Below are 19,320 nucleotides of genomic sequence, written 5' to 3' on the forward strand. Positions count from 1 at the left end.
AGCATTCTTTGGTTGCACAGCGCGTCACATCTTGAAGCAGAAGGGCCATGGCATTAGATGGCCACAGCATGCAACACTCCGGTTACATGCTAACAACAGGAAACTGAGATTACAATTCACACTCTGGCTAACCCAAATTGTACAGTAGAAAACTGGGAAAAAATTGCCTGGTCTGATGAGTCTAAATTTCTACTGCAGCATTTGGATGGTACGGTCAGAGTCTGGCTTAACCAACATGAAAGAATGGACCGTCCTGCCTTGTATCAATATTTCAGGCAACCGGTGGTGGTGCAAGGGTGTAGGGGTTATTTTCTTGGTACACTTTGGACTCCATAACACCTACAGGCTATAGTTGTTTCTTAAGCAAATCTGACCTCACTGGTTTTTCCATATCAAAAGTGAGGAATTAATACGATTTATCATATATATAACACCAAACTGAATGTCCTTTTTTATGTTATTTAAACACGTTATTGGCAATAATACCCAAAACACTATAATTCCTGTAGGAGGGCTAATAAACAGATGAATGCATGACAAAATTTAGGATATATTTATTAAAGATGCCACTTTCCAGCCTAAAAAAAGTACTATAAAAAATATAATTAAAAACAGAGGAATACCCAGCATGGCAGGATGCGATATTAATCAAAGCTATGATTGGCTACATTTTCTTTCTTATAGTGATTTGTTATAAATGATAAAGACATGATGATCAGAACAGTTTTTACAACAGCACCTGCATATAATCATCAGAGTCTACATAGTTATTGTAACTACATCATTAAATTAATAGAGAACAAAACATGACATGACATTACAGCACTAATCAGATTATTTGTTGTGTTAAAATAAGATGCAGTAATAAGTAAGGACTACTGGGTTTTTATTTAAAAATAAGAACACTAGTGCAAACTAAAATGATTCTGTAGCCTAAACTGGTCAAAGATTGAGTTACTGGTGATTATTCTTACAATAAAAAGCGACATACTTGAGACAAAATAAATGGAAAGACACTTTAAAAAATATACATCGTAATAACATAATATGCACCTTATGAAACTTAAACTCAGCTGTAATTGTTCATTACTACCGGCTCTTCATCTACTACCTACAATAGTGCCCTTGCACGTATTTCAAATAAATCTAATAAATACAAACAGCATAACAGTGTTTGAGGGGCATTTGTTCAAAAAAAGGAAATGATAAAACTCTGGTTATATACAAGCCTATATCTTATTATGAAACGTGGATGTTGCCACAAGCAGATCGGTTAATTAGATGAAACCACCATGTCCAGTTCTTTAACTCCTTCCTGGCCGGAGGTGAGGCCACAGCTTCCTGCGAGGGGGCTATCAGAGAAATGGCTGGCAGACCTGGGGACTGCAGCTGGAGAAGAAGGGGCCTGGGCTAGACCAGGCTTCTTAGGAGGGATTGGTGGAGGGTTGCCCCGCTCTGCCCTGGGAATGGTGGGCGATTTTATTCCTTGGGGAACCATCCCTGCAGCCCTTCCAATGATTGGAGACAAAGGTGCTGCCAGGCTGCGGTAGTCTGTACCAAAGGGTGAGTTGTTCGATGTGGCGAGCTTCGCTGTAGCACTTTGCTGGGCGGTGGTGAAACGTGACAGGACTTGAGTAACTGTGCTGCGGGCAATCTGCTTGACCGGGCTGGCCTCTGGCGACGAGGTGACGGCCGCAGGAGAGGGGTCCTTCGGCAAGAGAGGAAGAGCAGGCTGCACAGCCTGGGACTGCGGCTCTGGGTCAGGGGTACCCTGAAACTTATGACGAGCAGCATGGAAACGCTGATTGATCCCGGCTTGGTAGGGAGACTGAAAGCTTTCTTGATTTGGGCTGGTTGGTGGCCGTTTGGCAAGAATGGGTGAGGCGCAGGGGGAGGAACAAGGAAGAGTTGGAGAAACAGCAGTGGAGGGGGAGAACGATGTTTGGGTCTGAATTGGAGGATTTTCATTTCCATTCTGTGGGCCATGATGCCCGTTAGTCTCTGCTGGACAATGATGACCGTTTGCCTGTGAAGGTGGCTTATTTCTGTCCTCCTCTATGTCCTCAACCTTAATAGAGTCTACTAATGACTTTCCCGGAGGAACTTTTGTGGCCCACTCCTTTTCTCCTGGCTCAGTTGGAGCTGTAATGGCTCCTCTAGTTTCCTTCGTTGTGTTCACTTCCTCCAGCTTCCTCTTGAGCTCTTCTACCTGATTACAAGAAAAATAAAAAGATGCATTTTTAAGCAGAAATGTGACTCTGCACTAAGATTCCCCTGCTGTAGTAAGATTATATGAAATTAGAAATTTTGCCAAATGTGCATCCTCCATAGTGATGACTGTGTGCAAACCTGAAGCTGTAGCTGACAACAGTGAGCTTCCTCCTTCTTCAGACGTGAGCGGAGCTGTTCACGCTCTGTGTCAAACTCAGCCAGCTGCTCCTCCACTCTCGCCTCCATCCTCAGAGCTTTTGTCCTCTCATCCTCCAGTTCTTTTCTAAGAGACTGACAAGTCTCTTTTTCCTACATCAGAGAAAAAAAATCAAAAATCTAACATGCCTAAGCACAAACAGGTGCTAGGCAATGCTGGGGTTCCAAATGTTTTTATACCTTTTCGAGTTTACGGCTCAGTTCGCTCAGTCGGTGTCCCTCCTCCAGAGCTCTGGCACTGGCCCACTTGCACTCTTTGGCCAAAGCACAGGAGAGCTGTTTGTGCTGAGCCCGCTCTTCCTCTAACTGGTCAGTAATGCGCCGCTGTTCTTTCTCCAGCCGGCGGACCTGACTCCTCTCAAATTCCAGCTAGCAACACAGAGAAGAAAAAATAAATTTAAAAAAATCTGAAAATACACTGATTTCCATATACACACTATGGTTGCTTAAAAATCTGAAAATTACTGATTTAGCACATTTTGGACAAATATTTGATGAGTCATCAGTGAGAAGGCACCTGTTGTTGTAAGCGCTCCCTCTCCTTTTCCAGGATATAAGTGACATCATCTCCCTCCGCTGTATCCTCTGCATGCTTCCTCTTTTCCTCCTCCAGGTCTGCAATGACCTGAAAGAGACACAGCAGGGAGACAAAATCTGAGTTTGTCCTGCTAAATAATAAAATTAATACTGATTATCTCTATAACAGCTGCCCATGGCAGATAAGTTAAGCAAGTTAAATGGGGCAGCGGCCTCCTGGCCTGGTGGGCTTTGGAGGTACTGCATATGCGGTATTTTACAGAAAAATAAAATCTTTTGAATTTGCATTTTTTAGTTATAAATAAATAATAAACAACAGTAAATATAATAAATAATATAAATATAAATCATTTGACTGAATATTTGCATTTTGAAAAGTCACCAAAACTCATAAAAAGCAATTTTAAAAACCCTCTTTATTCACAGTGCATTACAAGCCAGCACTTCACTGGCTACTGCCTCATTTATGTTTTCTTTCTCAAACGCTGAGGATTACTTTTAACTTTTTTTCCCTCCAAATCATCTCATTACCAGCGCTTCTGATTAAGGACGACATATCCACCCACCCTTCTGTGCCTGCTCTCAGCTGCAGCCAGCTGGGCCAGCATCTTCTCCTGCATTCTCCTGCAGTGGCTCACCACCAGTTTGAGGACCACTAGAGGGTTGGAGGTAGAGGAAGAACAGCCAGCCTCTTTGTCCTGGCCCCCCACAGCCTCACTGTCTCTCTGCAAAGCCTGGAAGGGGTCACTGAGGTTGTACCTTCCATAGCGCTCCTGAATGAATAGCTCTTTACGCTGTGCCTGCAGGGGAGGGTAAAAAAAGAGAGAGAGAGAGAGAGAGAGAGGAGTCAGCCTTTTTCCACACAATGTTTGTAACTGGGCTGTAGCAACTGTATCAGTTTTCTGGCTTCTCAGACTGAACAGAATCTTAGCCATTATTGCCTTTTGAGAATGGAGGGCAACGGAACTTGGTACACATGTTCTAGAGCTTGATGTGTTTTTTGGGGGACAATAAAGAGTAGAAAACTGTAGAGTAGAAAAAAAGGCATTTATATGAAACATTATAATTAATATATTATATATATATATTAATATATTATATATACACACACACATACACACAAACATATATTTTAATTATAATGTTTCATATAAATGCCTTTTTTTTTTTACACTGGTCTTTTTCAAAAGCTGACTCATGAAGGACTTTAAAAGTTTTTCTGTGGCATTGGCTGCTTTTTTATTTATTTTAGTACTTGAACCTGATCATTTTTGACAAATTCTTTTCTGTTTCTTAACCCACTTGACACTAACCTATGAATCATTCCAAGGAAACCTAACTGAAGTAATGAGCCAGTGCTCCGTGTATGCATAACAGACAAATTAACAAAGAACCCATTTTAAATTGTATCTTTAGGCCCTCCGTTATTAGCAGACTGTCACAAAAACACAAACATTTGTTACCACCTCTTTAAATGAATATGCAAAAAATGCCAAAGATAACAGTTTTACAGGCATAAAACTGTGTTTTTGTACCAACAATATTAACGATATTAACCAAAGAGCTATTATCAGAAAATGTAGCATATCTCAGGTTTTCGTGCAGTGTTTCCTTTAAAGATTTGTGGAAACTGAACGATTGGATGACAAATAAAGAAGCAACAGGCCTAAAAAACTATCTACACCAAATATCTGAAAGTCATGTCCTTAAGACATTTAGAGGAAGAAAAAAACAGACAAGAGACCTGACACATAATCTAAGAGACGCATCTGGCCTTTAAGTTGATCCATCTACTGTTCACCGAAGTCTCATCAGAAAAGTCTCAAAGGAAGGGTGGCTGTCAAGAAACCATTTTTAAGGAAGAGAAACAGGGAGAAAAGATTGAGGTACTAGTGGCAACAGGTCTTTTGAAGTGATGAATCAAACTATGCACACAGGATGTACAGAGTATAGATTATTCTTTATAAGTTATTCTTTCACTTTCCAGGCACGTATTTAACAAGAGTCATTAACCTACTGTGAAGACAATATCTGACTCTGCACTGCTGTATCGTAAGATATTCACTTGACCCTGACCACTATTTCTGCATTATATGATATTGGATGACACATATGCCAACACCAGAATATGTATGATAGCCAATTTTATCAGCTGACATCTCTCTTTTGTGTTCATGAACGGTTTAAGTTCTCCAATAGACCCACCATGGGGTTGATGTTCATCTAGTACCAACATCACATCAAAATAATTCTGTTTAAGAATAAATACTTGCAAAATTGAATGAATATTAATCTTGGTGCATTTTACCTGGTTGCATCAAAATGCCTCCATACCAAAGAACAGTCTCATGAACAGAATTCCACTCTAGTATATAATGCTTCTCTCGGTCGGTAAAAAAGATATCCTATCTCAATTAATTTAAGTAGACAGTATCAATCCACAGCGTGCGATTATGAAATGATTTAATAGCTTTAATCTCTGGCAGCTATGACATTAACACATGCTGCTATCTCTTCCCTTCCATGAAAAGAGGAAATCAAACGCTGTTTTCAGCACACCATGATTATCATTTCTAATACTGATGGTGAAGATGTAAAGAAGCAGTACTTAGGGGAAGAGAGAGAAAGAGAGATGGAGAAGGAGATGTTTAAAAAACAAAATAAGAAAAAATGCTAACAGGAAAAAGAGCAACAGATGGTCCACGTGTCAGTCTATCTTTAGCAGGACAGCTGCACTAGACTGGGCCTCGGCCACGGCAGACCTGTTTTGTTTAACTCATGACAAAGAAGGGACAATAGCAGCAAGACATTTCAGGTTTAGATGTCTTTAGGCCTGCCCTGAAGAGGTACTGCAGAAAGAGGTAGAGAGAGAAAGCAAGTGAAAGAGAGAGAGAGGGAGAGGAGGGCTGTAGCAGAGCCGGCAGTGTGTTAGTGGGGTTTCAACAAAAGAGGATGAAGAGATTAAAGAGAGCGGTATCAGCTCTGGCAGGGTGAGGACAGAGCTCCTGATGACTGATACCAAGATTACTTGAAAGGTTTAAAGTGTTGTCAAAGTGTGGAAAGGCCTGCAGAGCAATATTCATCCATTCTTTTACAAAGCCTGTAAGAAAAGCAAAATAAGTAATTAAAATCTTTACATCTTGCTGCAGTTCATTGGGAGCATTTATTAAGGAGTCCCGTGGTATAAAAACCCCACTGTGGCTGACAGATTAGCCATCATGGTGGATAACTACCGAGCTTAATAAATTGACTATTGCATGAGCACATCATCAGCTTCCTCAGGCAGAATATAATTAATACAAAAGTGCCATTAGCTATTAGTAGTTGTGGAGAGATTCTGACACAAATGAAATTTCACAAGACAAAATAGACATTTGCTAATCAAGCGGGGAGAAAACGTGAGCTGAAAAACACCAAGATCCTTTATAATACTGTACTCAATTCTATAGAACTAAAACGACAGTGTCAGATCAAACTCTAACTGCTTTTAGGAAGTTCTTCAAGTTCACTTAGTTGTTTCCAGAAAAACACCGGGAGTGTTCACCAATGGCTTTAGACAGAAAATCAAAGTTCAAACATGGTTTCACGAGAGATCAGAAGCTTTACGGCTAACGTTTTCTCCATCCTCAGTGTTGGCTCATCTGGCACAAAGCGAGTAGGACAAGGCTGCGAGGCTTCGCAGCTGTTATTTGATCTAGTCCGCTGAGGACGGTGTGAAGGCGGATCAAACAGAATGGAGGGTGAAACAGGAAAACACAGTTTGCCCGAGAGAATTCAAAAATGCCTCTCAAATGTGGGCACTATCAAAAGCCCAATCACCCTTCAGGAACTCAGAAGCAGACTTTTGTGCCATGCAAGACATCTACTCTGTTGTTCTTGTACCAACTATGTTATAAGGAGCATATAGTGTTTATACTGGGGCTAAAAATAACATACCATCACCTAATTTTAAAGAGAAGTCTGAAAAGCGAAATCTGTCTGCAGAGCTGACCCACAGCCCACTCCTGTTCCCGTCAGTGACTGTCTGCTCTGATGTGTCACTTTACATGCCAAGACTAAAAAAGCTTATATGGGAGTTTCCATTCTTGCCTAAGTCAGTCATATAAAATGACACTTAAAGGGAAAATAAGACTAGATTTATAAGTCATTCCTTACAGAGGAGAAAGTTGTTTAGAAACATATGCATAACTAAAATAAAGTTTTCATTGCTTTCCTTGTTTATGTCTATTTATTCAGTCTGCACTGTTTACACTTTAATATACGTAGATAACGAGCCTTTAAATTGTCAGGATTTTTTAAAAAAAATAAATTCACAGCACCCCCCTACCCCCTCGTTACACAAATGTTTACTCATAAACACAGACTGTGCTTCTCTCTCTCTCTCCTTCTCCTCTCCCTCCACAGCCCTTCAGTGCACAGACAGATGTGTACTTCCTCAGCACAGAGAGAGTTTGTTTTCTTCTGCATTGCTTCTCTGTGAAGGGAAAAAAAACAAACATTTCTCATGCTACTTCATACTTAGCGCCCACACCTACCAGAGTATTCATCGCATCATACAGTACATGTACAACACCCATAAATACTCAGGGCATGGTTGTTATGCATCACAGTCTAGTTTCATTATTTACGCCTTTGTCAGTTGGCAACAGTTCCTGGCAACCTGTGGGTGCTTTTTCTTGGGAAGCTGTCTTTTTGCCATGGCTACGTTGGTTCAAATCCAGCTTATCTTTTGCTGACATATGCCTCAAGTCTTTCTGCTATGCAGTGTGAGTGACAAGATTGATAAAATACAAAGTTATGAATAACTTTCTACCCTGGAATCCTGTATACTGTATGTCAGATGTTGTTAATGCATGTCATTAGCAATCTATGGTAAGGAAAAGGTTATCTAAAACCACTATCCATCACTGAAGTGCAAAATATGTTACGTTAACTGATAGCGAATCTAATCAGCTGATGCATCGCAGCCCAACAAACAAACTGCTCTTTCCTATTTCAGCACCTAAACACAGCACAAGGTAAAGCTTTTGAAGTAGCTTCATTTGGAAGCTGTAGTCTGCCACACCATGCGAACCCAACAGTTAATTAAAGGCTAATTTCCATATTTGAGTCCCTTTTGAACATAAAGACTCATATTCCTTTCCCAAACCAAAGGGACTACTGGATCACTGCAGGGTTTTGTGTGCCAAACATAAGCGTTGCCAGAGACTCACTTCCTTTTGAAAGCCACAGCGTGAGCAGCTGCAAAAGTGAGTCACAAGGGGAAAAATGCAGCAGATAGTTAGAATGCCACTGATAGTTCTGCATAATTAAATATAGAGTACCACAGAAGAAACATGCCATTTACCTCACATCCTGTACTTGCCATACAATACAATATCCTGTAGAAAATCACTGATAAGAGATTTGAAAAACACAGAGAAAGTAGACAACAGATGAAACTTGACAGTTTTTATACTTTTAAAAGCAAATGTGTGAAGAGTTTATCGTGCATGTGATACAGTTTATCTGTATCTGTGTTATTACTATGGAAAATTGTGTTAAAGCTAAACATCTCTCACATGACGGTGACAGTGTGGCACTGACACATCAGCTAAAACCAACATGAGTGGCCTTACTTCTCCAATTACTGCTGGCAGACTTGCTAATATCCACAACGAGCAATGGATACAAGTTACTCTTATAAAGTACAAATATTAGACAAACTCAATTTTTATGGGGAATCAAATCTATCCACAGTGGACAACCAAAAGCCCAAAATGTCAACCTCATTTATGTAGATAAAAATGAGAGAATTAAATGCCTGAGAACTTTGCACATAACTTTTGGGTGTTTTTTTTGTTGTTTATGACAGTCCCTTCAACGGCAGTTACAACATTTTACTAACAGACAAACTGCCATTCATAAATCCATGCAACAACAATGGGAGATATGGTTATGGGGGTGCTATTTCTCTGATAACAATCCACTTTTCATGTCAGGGCAAGACCCAAGGTGCCATGTTTCAAGAGCAGAACACCAGAAAGGTATGAACTTGTGTTTTCACTTTAGCAAACTCATTTAGAAAAACTAGAGTCCTGCAGCGCTGGATGATTAAAAATCCTAACTGCATATGACTGGAATTAAAGGCTGCGTGACTAATACTGATTTTTTTCCTTGAAAAAACAATTTTTTTTACCCATAACTTAGTGATCGCATAATTATTAAAGTACCATAAAACTGTCTCACTAGTCCAACTGAAGGGATGAATGGGTTAAGAATTTGTGTAGATGAGTGCAGCATAGCCATATTCACTTCAAGCTCCCTCCAGTTAAGGCCAATGTTTATTTGTTCACTCCTACTCTTGCTCACAGTGAGTCATCAGGCACCTAGTGTGCTGTAACTCTTCTTGCCTTAGATGGCCAGATCCCTGAGGAGATGTAGGAATGTGGTCTAGACACAACACATGAACATTCAGCAGTGGGCCCTCTTAGACGGCTGCAGCCACTAGCTGCCTCCTCTCAAGTTTGTTCTTTCAATGGCACATTTTACAACAAGAAAATGACTAGCATTCCAAGTGTGTAAGGGCTGTAAGACGCAAACATTACTGGAAGGAATGAAGTATGCAAAGCATTAAAAAAATATTTGAAAAAGGCAAAGCCATCTTTTGCAGGAATGTTGCATCATGAAGTTGCTTAACCGCTATTTATCATGCATTTGTGATTTTGCGTCAAAGTGACATTTATTACCTTTTTTAAAAATATCTAAATAAAATACAATAGATCCTTAATATAACATAAACATTTACAGAAAGCATGAGAAAGCATGTGAGCCTGATGGTACAGCAAAAGGACACAGAATGGGGGAAAATAGCCTGCCAATCCTTTAATTGAAATGCAGCATTAATCCTGCCAGCGTAAGGCATTTTAACGTCAGAGCTGGTGGCTCTACGTCAAACTGACAGTCCAAACTCTGCAACAGCTAGTTCAAAGTGAGTGCATGTGCACTGTTCACTGGTCCATCTATTCACTCCAGCTTATGGTATACGTAGACAATGCCCGGAAAGATTTAGTCCATTCTCTCAGACACAGAGAGTAGTTCTTAGATTAGGCAAACTCAGAGAAATTTTAGCTTAACGGTCACAGAAAATAGCCTTGCATGATTTTTAAATGTCTACAGCACACTGTATGCTACTAAAAATCTAGATGACATGTAAGTAGAAATGGTTTGTAGGCTACATATAACTCTGTACTTGGGTTACCACTTGTGTACATTAACCAATGGACAAATCCCTCTCTCCTCTTTTGAAAGATGATTTGCTGATAAATAAAGATAGGCTGAGATACTGGATGGATATATCAGGGTAAGCATACCCTGATATATCCTATCAGATATATATCCTATCCTACCTTCTCTTCCTATCTGTCTTTACCATCCTTTTCAGAGGCCGCTTCTAAGGTCAGATTCTCTTCCATTCATCCTGCCTACAGCGTACCACAAAGTCCTGTTTCAGGATCTTTCCTTTTTCTGTTACATCTCCTCCCCCTTCACTACATTTTGATCACTTTTAAGGATATTTCTTATCACTTCTACACAGATGACATTCTGCTGTTTATCTCTTTTAAGGCATGAGATATTTCTAAAGTTATGATCTTGCACAGGTTCTTAGATTCTATTAAAAGTTGGATGGCTGATAATTTTCTCCAACTTAATGAAGAAAAAACAGAAGTCCTTAATTGTGCGCTGGACAGAATGTGTCTAAAGTAATGGAAACTCTAGATTTCCTTGTCACTATCGCTGAATTTTCATTTAGGAACTTGGGGTAACTTTTGACTCCTTTTTCACTCTGGGATTCTCACATTCATTTCTGTTTTGCTCTTAGTTTTATCACTTAAGAAATATTGCCAAGTTCAGTTCCATTGTGTCATGCTCTGAACTGGAAATTGTTATTCATGCTTATATTTCATAACATCTGGATTATTGTAATTCATTGCTCACTTGTATTAACAAAACTTTACTGGAACGTCTGCAGGTTATGCAGGACACCAGTGGGAGGCTTCTGACTACGTCTTCTAAGTATTAGCATATCACATCATTGGTAGTTCATTTGCAATGGCTCCCCATTAACGTCACTCCACTTTAAGATTCTGATTTTGACTTTTAGAGGTCTGCACAGACAAGCATGAGAATAAATTAATGAAGTTTTACTTGGAGTTCATTTGTAGGATAAGAGACTCACTGCAGAGCCAGCACTGCAGAGCCAGCTCATTATATCAGTTCATTATTTAATTGTCATGAAGTACTTGCTCATGCTAATCAGCTTTTGCTAATCTGATGAAAGCGTTAATGTTTAAAGATCCTTCAGGTAAAGACTGAACTAAAAATGCACTCAAATTTTTTGTTTACAACCTAATGTGGATCAAGTCCTGTCTGTAGTAGAACAATTTTAGTAGTAGTTTTTCTAATTAACAAACAAAGACGGGGGAAATCGAAAAATGTCACATCCCAACTACATATCTATAGATTAGTATCTAGAGACTTGAACAGAGTTATTATAATGGGTTTATAGTTATAACATTATTCTGGATGAAGATTTCTAATGCATGAATGCTGTGGTAATATGCATGCTACTCCTCATGTTTCCACATTTCTACACCAGGGTCAAAAGTGAAAACTTAGCATGATCCAACATCCATAACATCCAAATTAATGGATAAATACACCAGTTAGAAATAAAACCAAAATGATCGTTTAAGCAGACAGTATAAATGAACAGCGATGGCTGCATACAAGAGTTATATGAGATATTTCTATGGATAAATTAATTGCTGCTGTGAAAGCCTGTCATTGCTGAATTCATTCTGAAAACTGATTTACTGCCAAAACCACGAGTGTTGAATAGCCACTTTTCAGCCTCGGGTTTGAATGTTTCACATTAAAAAGACATTTTGTGCAGAGAATTTATAATAACACAACACATTCCCAGCTCTGATGACGGGTACCTTTAGGGCTTCAATGACAAGATCCCGGGCCTCCAGCTCTCCCTCCAGGATGCTGAAAAGCATCAGCAACTCTGGCTTGCTCAGACTCTCCATGTTCAGTTTGGACTGTGAAGGCAAGACATAAAAGAGAAAGCTTTTTTTTGTTGCTCATTGTGATTTATACATTGTGTAATTATTACTCTACTACTGAAGAAAAATCACATGGAAAGTATTAATCTTGCTTTTTCCCCATAACAATACTGCAGTTACTCAGTCTTTCATTTCATTGTGAAATAAAGCTTAATGTTTTCCAATTCTCCCAAAATCAGAGATCCAGACAGCCATCTGATCTAACCCACTGATTTATGAGCTTTCTGTGGATTAGTGGAGATTATCTTGGGATAGGGTCATTTTACAAAGCAGACTTAGTTTGCAAAATATATACAGAATCTTTTCTGTCTTATATTTGAGGAAACCCGATCATTAGTTTGGATATAGCTTAAAGGTACAGTGACTTTCTCTAGTAAAACGCAATAAATATTTAGCAACAGCGCAATTTCTATGTTTGTAAGGTTGCTCACTAACATGACTACAGTGCAAATGGATGTGTTGATCAGAGCACACGGATCTCAAATAAGAGACCGTAGCTAGAGACCGGATAATCTCCGAGTAACTTAACTTTCACATGTAGAAGAAAACATCACTTTGTTTCCCAGCTGTGTGTTCCCATCATAATTGGACATTATGGCAGTTGGTTATTTTTTTGTTGTTAAAGTTATGTGGTCTCTTTGTAGTGTCTCTGTTCTCACAGCTGTGTTGGTACTGCTGACAAGCCCTGCGGTGTCCACATCTCAAACATCCAACCACGCTCTGCCCAAGTGAATGCAAGCAGGCCTCTCTTTGAAATGAGATCAAAGCTGTTGATGGCACTACACTGACGATCCTTTATAGACGAGAATCATCACGTGGGATGTCTGGGATGGATGAACACTCCACCAACTGACTACTTAATAACAGTCATGCACGCTCAAGCTTGAATAACTGAAATATTCTTTCTGTTAAGTGGCTGAAGCATCTAAAAAATCTCCCTCTTTGGTGTCACCAGACTGTGATCAAGACCTGAACAAGCATTCGCTCTGATCTGAGCAGTCTGTGGTCACCACACCTTCCCACATCACAAAGTCATCACGAGATATCTTAGCAAAAAAAGACACAATATTTCCCAGTCTTCTACAGCGCAAGTTGCACAGAAGCCTGAAGATGAATAGCATTCTTGAAACCTTAGCATTTACACGACGCCTAACAGGAGAACAAGTATGCAGAAATTGAAATGAAATGACCCTGCTGAACTGCATTTACCGTCTACAGCAGCGTCCTCTCACAAAGAAGGCACAGTGTTTTAGTTGTGCCGTTAGAAGAACTCATGGCCTGTGGCCTAACCACAAGGGTAAAAAGCTAATTAAACTACAGCACACACATCTCCCTCGGTTTTGGTTTACAGGCCTGCTTGCTAATTTCACAGGCCACCATAATCACTGTGAGAAGTGTGTGCACTGTGTTATGAGAAGAGTCTGGACCAACAGGAGCCTGCATGAGCCACTGTACTTTTCTAGACCCTCAACATTTTAAAATTGTTCTGCCTAATCCCCCTGAGCTACAGTTGGCAATTATTAGTGTATACAAACAAAGAGTGGTAGCATGGGAAATGCAAATATTCCCACAAGTTCTCCTTGCTCTACTTCCGATGACGAAAGCCCTGTGTCCATAATCTTTTTATCCGTGGTTGTTTTAAGCCAGGTCAGCCATGTGCCTTGTCTGCAACACTGTAAACTCGTTAAAAACACACAGTTACTTTCGCTGCAAACAAACATTGGAGCAAAGAGGCCTTTGTTTTGTATCTTCTTTTGTCTTTGTATGTAGTATAAGGGGCAAAAAAACCCTCTTTCACCCTAGTACAGCCAAAGCCCTTTAAATACCCCCCCCCTCCTGTTTTTTCCTTTTTTCTTTTTTTTTTAAATCCAAGAAGGATTTCTAAGCTTCCAAATCCCAGTTGGATCGCAACAACAGTCATACTGACACTATCCAAAGTATGTCAGACAGCAATTTATTTTACTTGAAACTATACGAAACCTTATCAAAAACCACTCAACCTCATCTGACAGATGATTTCATACTTAGTCAAAGATAAAAGTTTCGCACAGATTCTTATTTGCAGTCTGAAACCACACAAACTAACGTGAGATGGAGGTCAGCTAGAAATAAAGCCTGAGAGGTCTCCTGAATTTCCTGCAGCATGTCTAGATACTAAATTGGATTTGTTAGCCAACCTAATTTCTGCACAGGCCACTTAGCTTCCTTCCTCACTCAGCTTCCTCCCTACATGCGGGGATGTATTTTTAAAATAAGAACTACATCGAGTTAAGCAGCTGTTTGTTGTAACACCGGCGTATGCTCCTCTGTGATTTAAGAGTCGTTTAACAACTGGAGCCGCTGCAACAGAGAGCAGCATTATCAAAGATCAGTCGGTCATCTGAAACTCAAGATGATGATGACGAGCTGAAAAGTCGTTTGTTTTGTTTTTTGTTTTGTTTTGATTTTTAGGAAAAATATTTAGTCTTAAACTTTTTTCACAAATAGAAACACGTCAAACGGTTCGGCCTGTACCCTCTCTACTGAAGCTTTATGCTTTTTTTTCTTTTTTCCCTTCTTTAGACAAAAAGTCTCCGTGCAAAACTGCAAACTATCATGTACAACTTCACAACGCAAACACAGAAAACGCTGTCAGCGTGACTTCTTACCTTCATGAGGCCCTCGGAGGTCTTTGAGAACTCCAGCATGAACTTTTCTCCTGTCAGAAGATTTCTTTCACTTGATTTGCGTCTTCTGATCCCGTCGCAGCGGAACCCTGGACGGCCAAGAAGCGTCCTGAACGACGGCCGAGCTAGCCAATTGGCGTGAACGGCCGCTGAGCCCTGACCAATGAGAGGCGAGATTACGCGGGAATGGGCAGACTCTGTGACGATCTACTTCTTGGTTTTTGGTTGGACTTCTTTGTTTAGTATTTCTCGAGTTCCTCCTCTGTCTTTTCTCTGGTGTCTTACAACCATGCAAACCATGCGAACGTCTTTACACGTGGTTTACTTTTAGACATGTCACGAAGTGACTTTGTTTCTCTTGCATATCGCGCTTTTGTGTAGTAGAGTTTTTGTTGTCCTCTCCTCGAAATAAGCGTGTAATATTTCCCCAGGTAAATCGTGGACATTGATGCGGTTATAATAGTTAAGTCCTTCAAAAAATACAGAATACATTTATTTCAGTACTGTAATACCACAGTAGACTAAGGAAGATATTCTAGTGCAAGCCCGAAATAAAAGCGCAAATAAATATTAATAGTGCAGTATACTTAACAGACTCTAGAGGGGGCTATTATGCGTAGTGGGTTGGTGAATTGGACTGAAACTTATTGTCCTCCTAGAGACAATATTATGCGCTGCCCTGCAGCGTAAAACAAGTAAACACATCAAATAAACAGAACCAACAACAATCCCTCTAGCAGCCATTATAAATGAATAATTAATTATAAAAGCATTTTTCCCCTGATTGGTCAGTAATGAATATTGTTGGATTGGGGATTCTTTTCATGAATCATTTTGATTGTGCTGTTTATCTGATTTGGAATCACAGCTGCTATGTTGGATCAAACGTAGAATAAAAAGAAAAATCTCAAGTACAATACTTCAAAATCAAACTTGGTGCAAAAGTGTAAAGGTAGTCACGTTGTGCAACTGACAGCATGAATACTTCATTTTCACACACACAAAAAATCAATTTAGTGTGACATGTGCACATTAAAACAGCACATAACAAATATAACACACACACACACACACACACATATATATCACCTCATTAAGAATTTTAAGATATGTCCATGAATATTAATAATTCCAGTAAAGGATTCGTAGATTTGTGGGATTTCAGTATTATTGACTGCTGTCTGGTGCCACCGTCACTGTAAGAGTCTGCAGTAAGTCTAAGTGCTTTTTGAAAAGAGTGGTAAAAATGTCACAGGGTTGCTGAGGTCACTTGGGAAATCAAAGGGTTTTCAGACTGTAGACGAACTAATATAACAGCCAGTTTCAAACTCTGAGAATTTAAAGCTCCCCGGATGGAAGCAACTGGAGGTATTAAATTCCCTGTGTTTTTGCGTGATTTAAAAGACAGACCTTAATAGCTCTTTGTATCTTATTAACGAGACAACGTTGTCTATGAATTTCTAAATCTATAGCAAAGGGGATACAGCTGTGTTGTTGTTTTTGTAGTTGTTATCAGGCGTAGCTCTCCAGATGCCGTGTGCAAAAATCAGGTGAGTTATTCATTGTGCTGAAGAGCTGAAGATTGAAAACTGTCTCAGAGGAAAGCTGGAGCCCATTCTGCAATACATAATAGCTGCCAGTAGAGTGCAATGCTCTCACAATGCAAGCCAACATTACAATGACCAAAAGGGGCTTTATCACCCAATACACACGCGGGGAATACTAACGAAAATACAAGCTATTCACCGTGGCTGCGGATAAGAATAATGGTTAATTAAGCACTTTTATTATTTCCAGTGCCATTAATGGCTGTCAAGAGGTCATTCTGGTGATCCACTCCTGCTCGTGATTATTGGCCACAGGGACTTAAGCTATAACTCTGAATCTAATGCTGAAAGAGAAAAGGGCTTGAAGTTTTAGGGCATACCACAAAAAGCACAAGTGTGCCTCCTATCTATGACTATGCAGCATTTCTGTGCTATTCGATAACTGTGTCTCTTTTTTCCCCTCACAGTATCTTGAGGGTATACAGAGAGCAAAGTCAGAGAATTGTCTCTCCTGATAGGCTGCTGGTGAATGGTGTCTTCCCAGCCCTAATAGAATGTCTCTATTTCAGGCTCCTCAATTAGCCAGCTCTGTTCAGGCTGCTGACTGGCTGCTGTGAAGAATTCGTGTCCTCAGATCCGTTGTCCCGTGTCCTTGTCTCTCTTTTACAAACAACCGAGTGTGCAGAGTTTTTCATTTAGCTCCGCTTTGTTGTGAAAACAGTGGGTATAGAGCCTACTGGCTTAAAATTGAACCATCAAGAGGGATTTTCTCAGTGCTGGTCTTTTTATTTAGAAGTGATCAAAAACAGTACTTTTGTTAATCATCAACAATATTATAACATGGTTTTTGTTGGACTATTAATGTGAGCGAATGAATATTTTTTTGAATATGAATATAATTTTAAGTACTTTTTATTTTACAATACTTCTCCAGTTCAGGGGGAAACATGATACTGTACATTATATTAGATTTACCAGAGGTTACATGTCATTTTATGGATATAACTCTAAAACAAATGACACACTATCACCCAGCACTTAATAAACTATTTAAAAGAGCGACAAGGCCATACTACGCATTACAGCTTTTCACGTGTGTGTGTGTGTGTGTGTGTGTGTGTGTGTGTGTTATGATTAATAAATCAATGCCAGAAAATGACATTGTGTTATTTTATTAGTTTGATAGAGTGACTGGTGACTCCAGAAGCGTGCTATCCTCCTTAAATTCCTAACAGTCTTGTCCTTCATCATTTCACTGATGATTACCAACCCAGATAATTAATACTTAGAGGATGGCTGATTTCTGTTTATCAGTGTGAATGATAATATGATGGTTAGGGGGATTTTCCTCGAATGGTCATGGAAAACAGTAAACCACAGTAAAAAACAAACACCCAGATTATCAACACTAAGACATGTGCAGGGATGAAATAATAAGCCTCCTGTGAGCAATATTAAAGAGAGTAACAGCAACGGTGCTTGCAATTCGTTCACTCATTTGGCCATAGATTCTCATCGACCAAATGTTATTCTTTTCATTCATTGTTTACATTTTCATATTGTTCTTTGCAAATCCCTTTATTTTTCACATGGTAAATGGATGTAGTAGTTTATTGAAATGGTCAAATTTACGCAGAAATACAGTATATGAGGTGAAAGCAATGCATGTACAATTCTAATAAGCTTAAGTGTAATATGACGACCTTTATTCTTCTGAACTTTTTTAGGCATACTTTCTTCTAATTATTTTAAATAGTTTTCAGAAATAGACCCTCAGTTCTCTTGAAGGAGATTAAAAGCTCTTGTTTTGATGTTGGCTGCATTGTGTCCCTTTTTCTGTCAACAGTATTTCAAACTGCTTCACCGTTGTTGAACATTTTTGAAGGTCTGGGCTCATGTTTTTCCATCTAGGTATTCTTTTACTGAATTGCCGGTGTGTTTGGGTTCGTTGTCATGCTGATGAGACATTTTTCAGATGGTGTTGCATGGTGGATCAAATTCTAACTGTACATTTCTGCATTCATAATTCCATCAATTTTGACAAAAGCAAGATAAAAGCTCCACTACATTTTACAGATGGCTGTAGGCACTCACTGTTGTAGCTCTCTCTTCACTGCCTCATTCTATAAGACCTGTTGACACTGAGTTTCAGTTCAGGTCGTGCATAATTTGGCATACCTCAGTCTGTTCTCCATTTCCCGTTCTTAAAAATGGCTTCTGCACAGTCACGCTTCCATTGAGACATTTTTGATGAGGCTTTGGTGAACAGTAGGTGGATCAGTTTAAAGGCCAGGTGCATCTCTTGGGTTATGTGTCAGGTCTTTGATGGATTTTCTTCCTGCTTCTTAAGGACATGACTTTTAGATACTGTTCATCTGCTGTAGATACTTTTTAGGCCTGAAAGATCCTCCTTTTTCCTCTACTTGTCCAGTTTCCTTATTTTTTTAAGAACACATTGCACAGTGCGATATGCCAAATTTTTGGTAATAACTCTGTGGGAAAACTCTGTACAAAAAGCTATTATGCCCATCAAACTGTGTAAACTTTAGCATTTTCCACAGATTCAAAAATGCTAACTATATGTGTAGTTACACCAGTGGTTCATACTCTTGAGTTAGGTGGCTTTTTATGCGTGACTCAATATTAAGCTTAGCAACACCGCGCCACCCCCACCCCCCAACAACACACACACACACACAAACAAATAAAAAACAAATAACAAAAACAGTCCTCTGAAAATGGTGAGGTATAAGGAATGGACTGAAAATTAATGGTATCCAGTGGAAAACTTGGAAAGAACTAAAAAGCTGGGAGAAGCATTCCTCAAACGGCACATTAAAGAGAAATGTCTCTTGAGGTTGCAGAGTATGGGGGTGCCTACTGGGGTCAGCGGGGGAGCTGGCCCCAGGGAGGGGTCACTTGCCCCTCCCTTCCTTCCCTCCCCATCTCCAGCTGCCTCCCTCTTCCCGCTCCACCACAATCACCCACACATGCAGGGCCTTGGGGTAGGGGTGTGTCACCAGGGTGCAGAGG

At 39.7% G+C, this 19,320-nt stretch overlaps 1 protein-coding gene across 1 annotated transcript; it reads right to left on the bottom strand.

The window, feature by feature from the left end:
- Positions 1-537: 537 nt before the first annotated feature.
- Positions 538-14,945, bottom strand: cttnbp2nla (CTTNBP2 N-terminal like a). Its single transcript, XM_031740462.2, has 7 exons — positions 14,723-14,945; positions 11,946-12,050; positions 3,531-3,764; positions 2,945-3,052; positions 2,608-2,796; positions 2,350-2,520; positions 538-2,209 (listed from the first exon to the last, which is right to left on the bottom strand). The coding sequence occupies exons 1-7, from the start codon at positions 14,759-14,761 to the stop codon at positions 1,274-1,276; spliced, it is 1,782 nt and encodes a 593-aa protein (XP_031596322.1). The 5' UTR covers positions 14,762-14,945; the 3' UTR covers positions 538-1,273.
- Positions 14,946-19,320: the final 4,375 nt, after the last annotated feature.

The sequence above is a fragment of the Oreochromis aureus genome, linkage group 5 (genome assembly GCF_013358895.1).
Source record: "Oreochromis aureus strain Israel breed Guangdong linkage group 5, ZZ_aureus, whole genome shotgun sequence".
Taxonomy (NCBI): domain Eukaryota; kingdom Metazoa; phylum Chordata; class Actinopteri; order Cichliformes; family Cichlidae; genus Oreochromis; species Oreochromis aureus.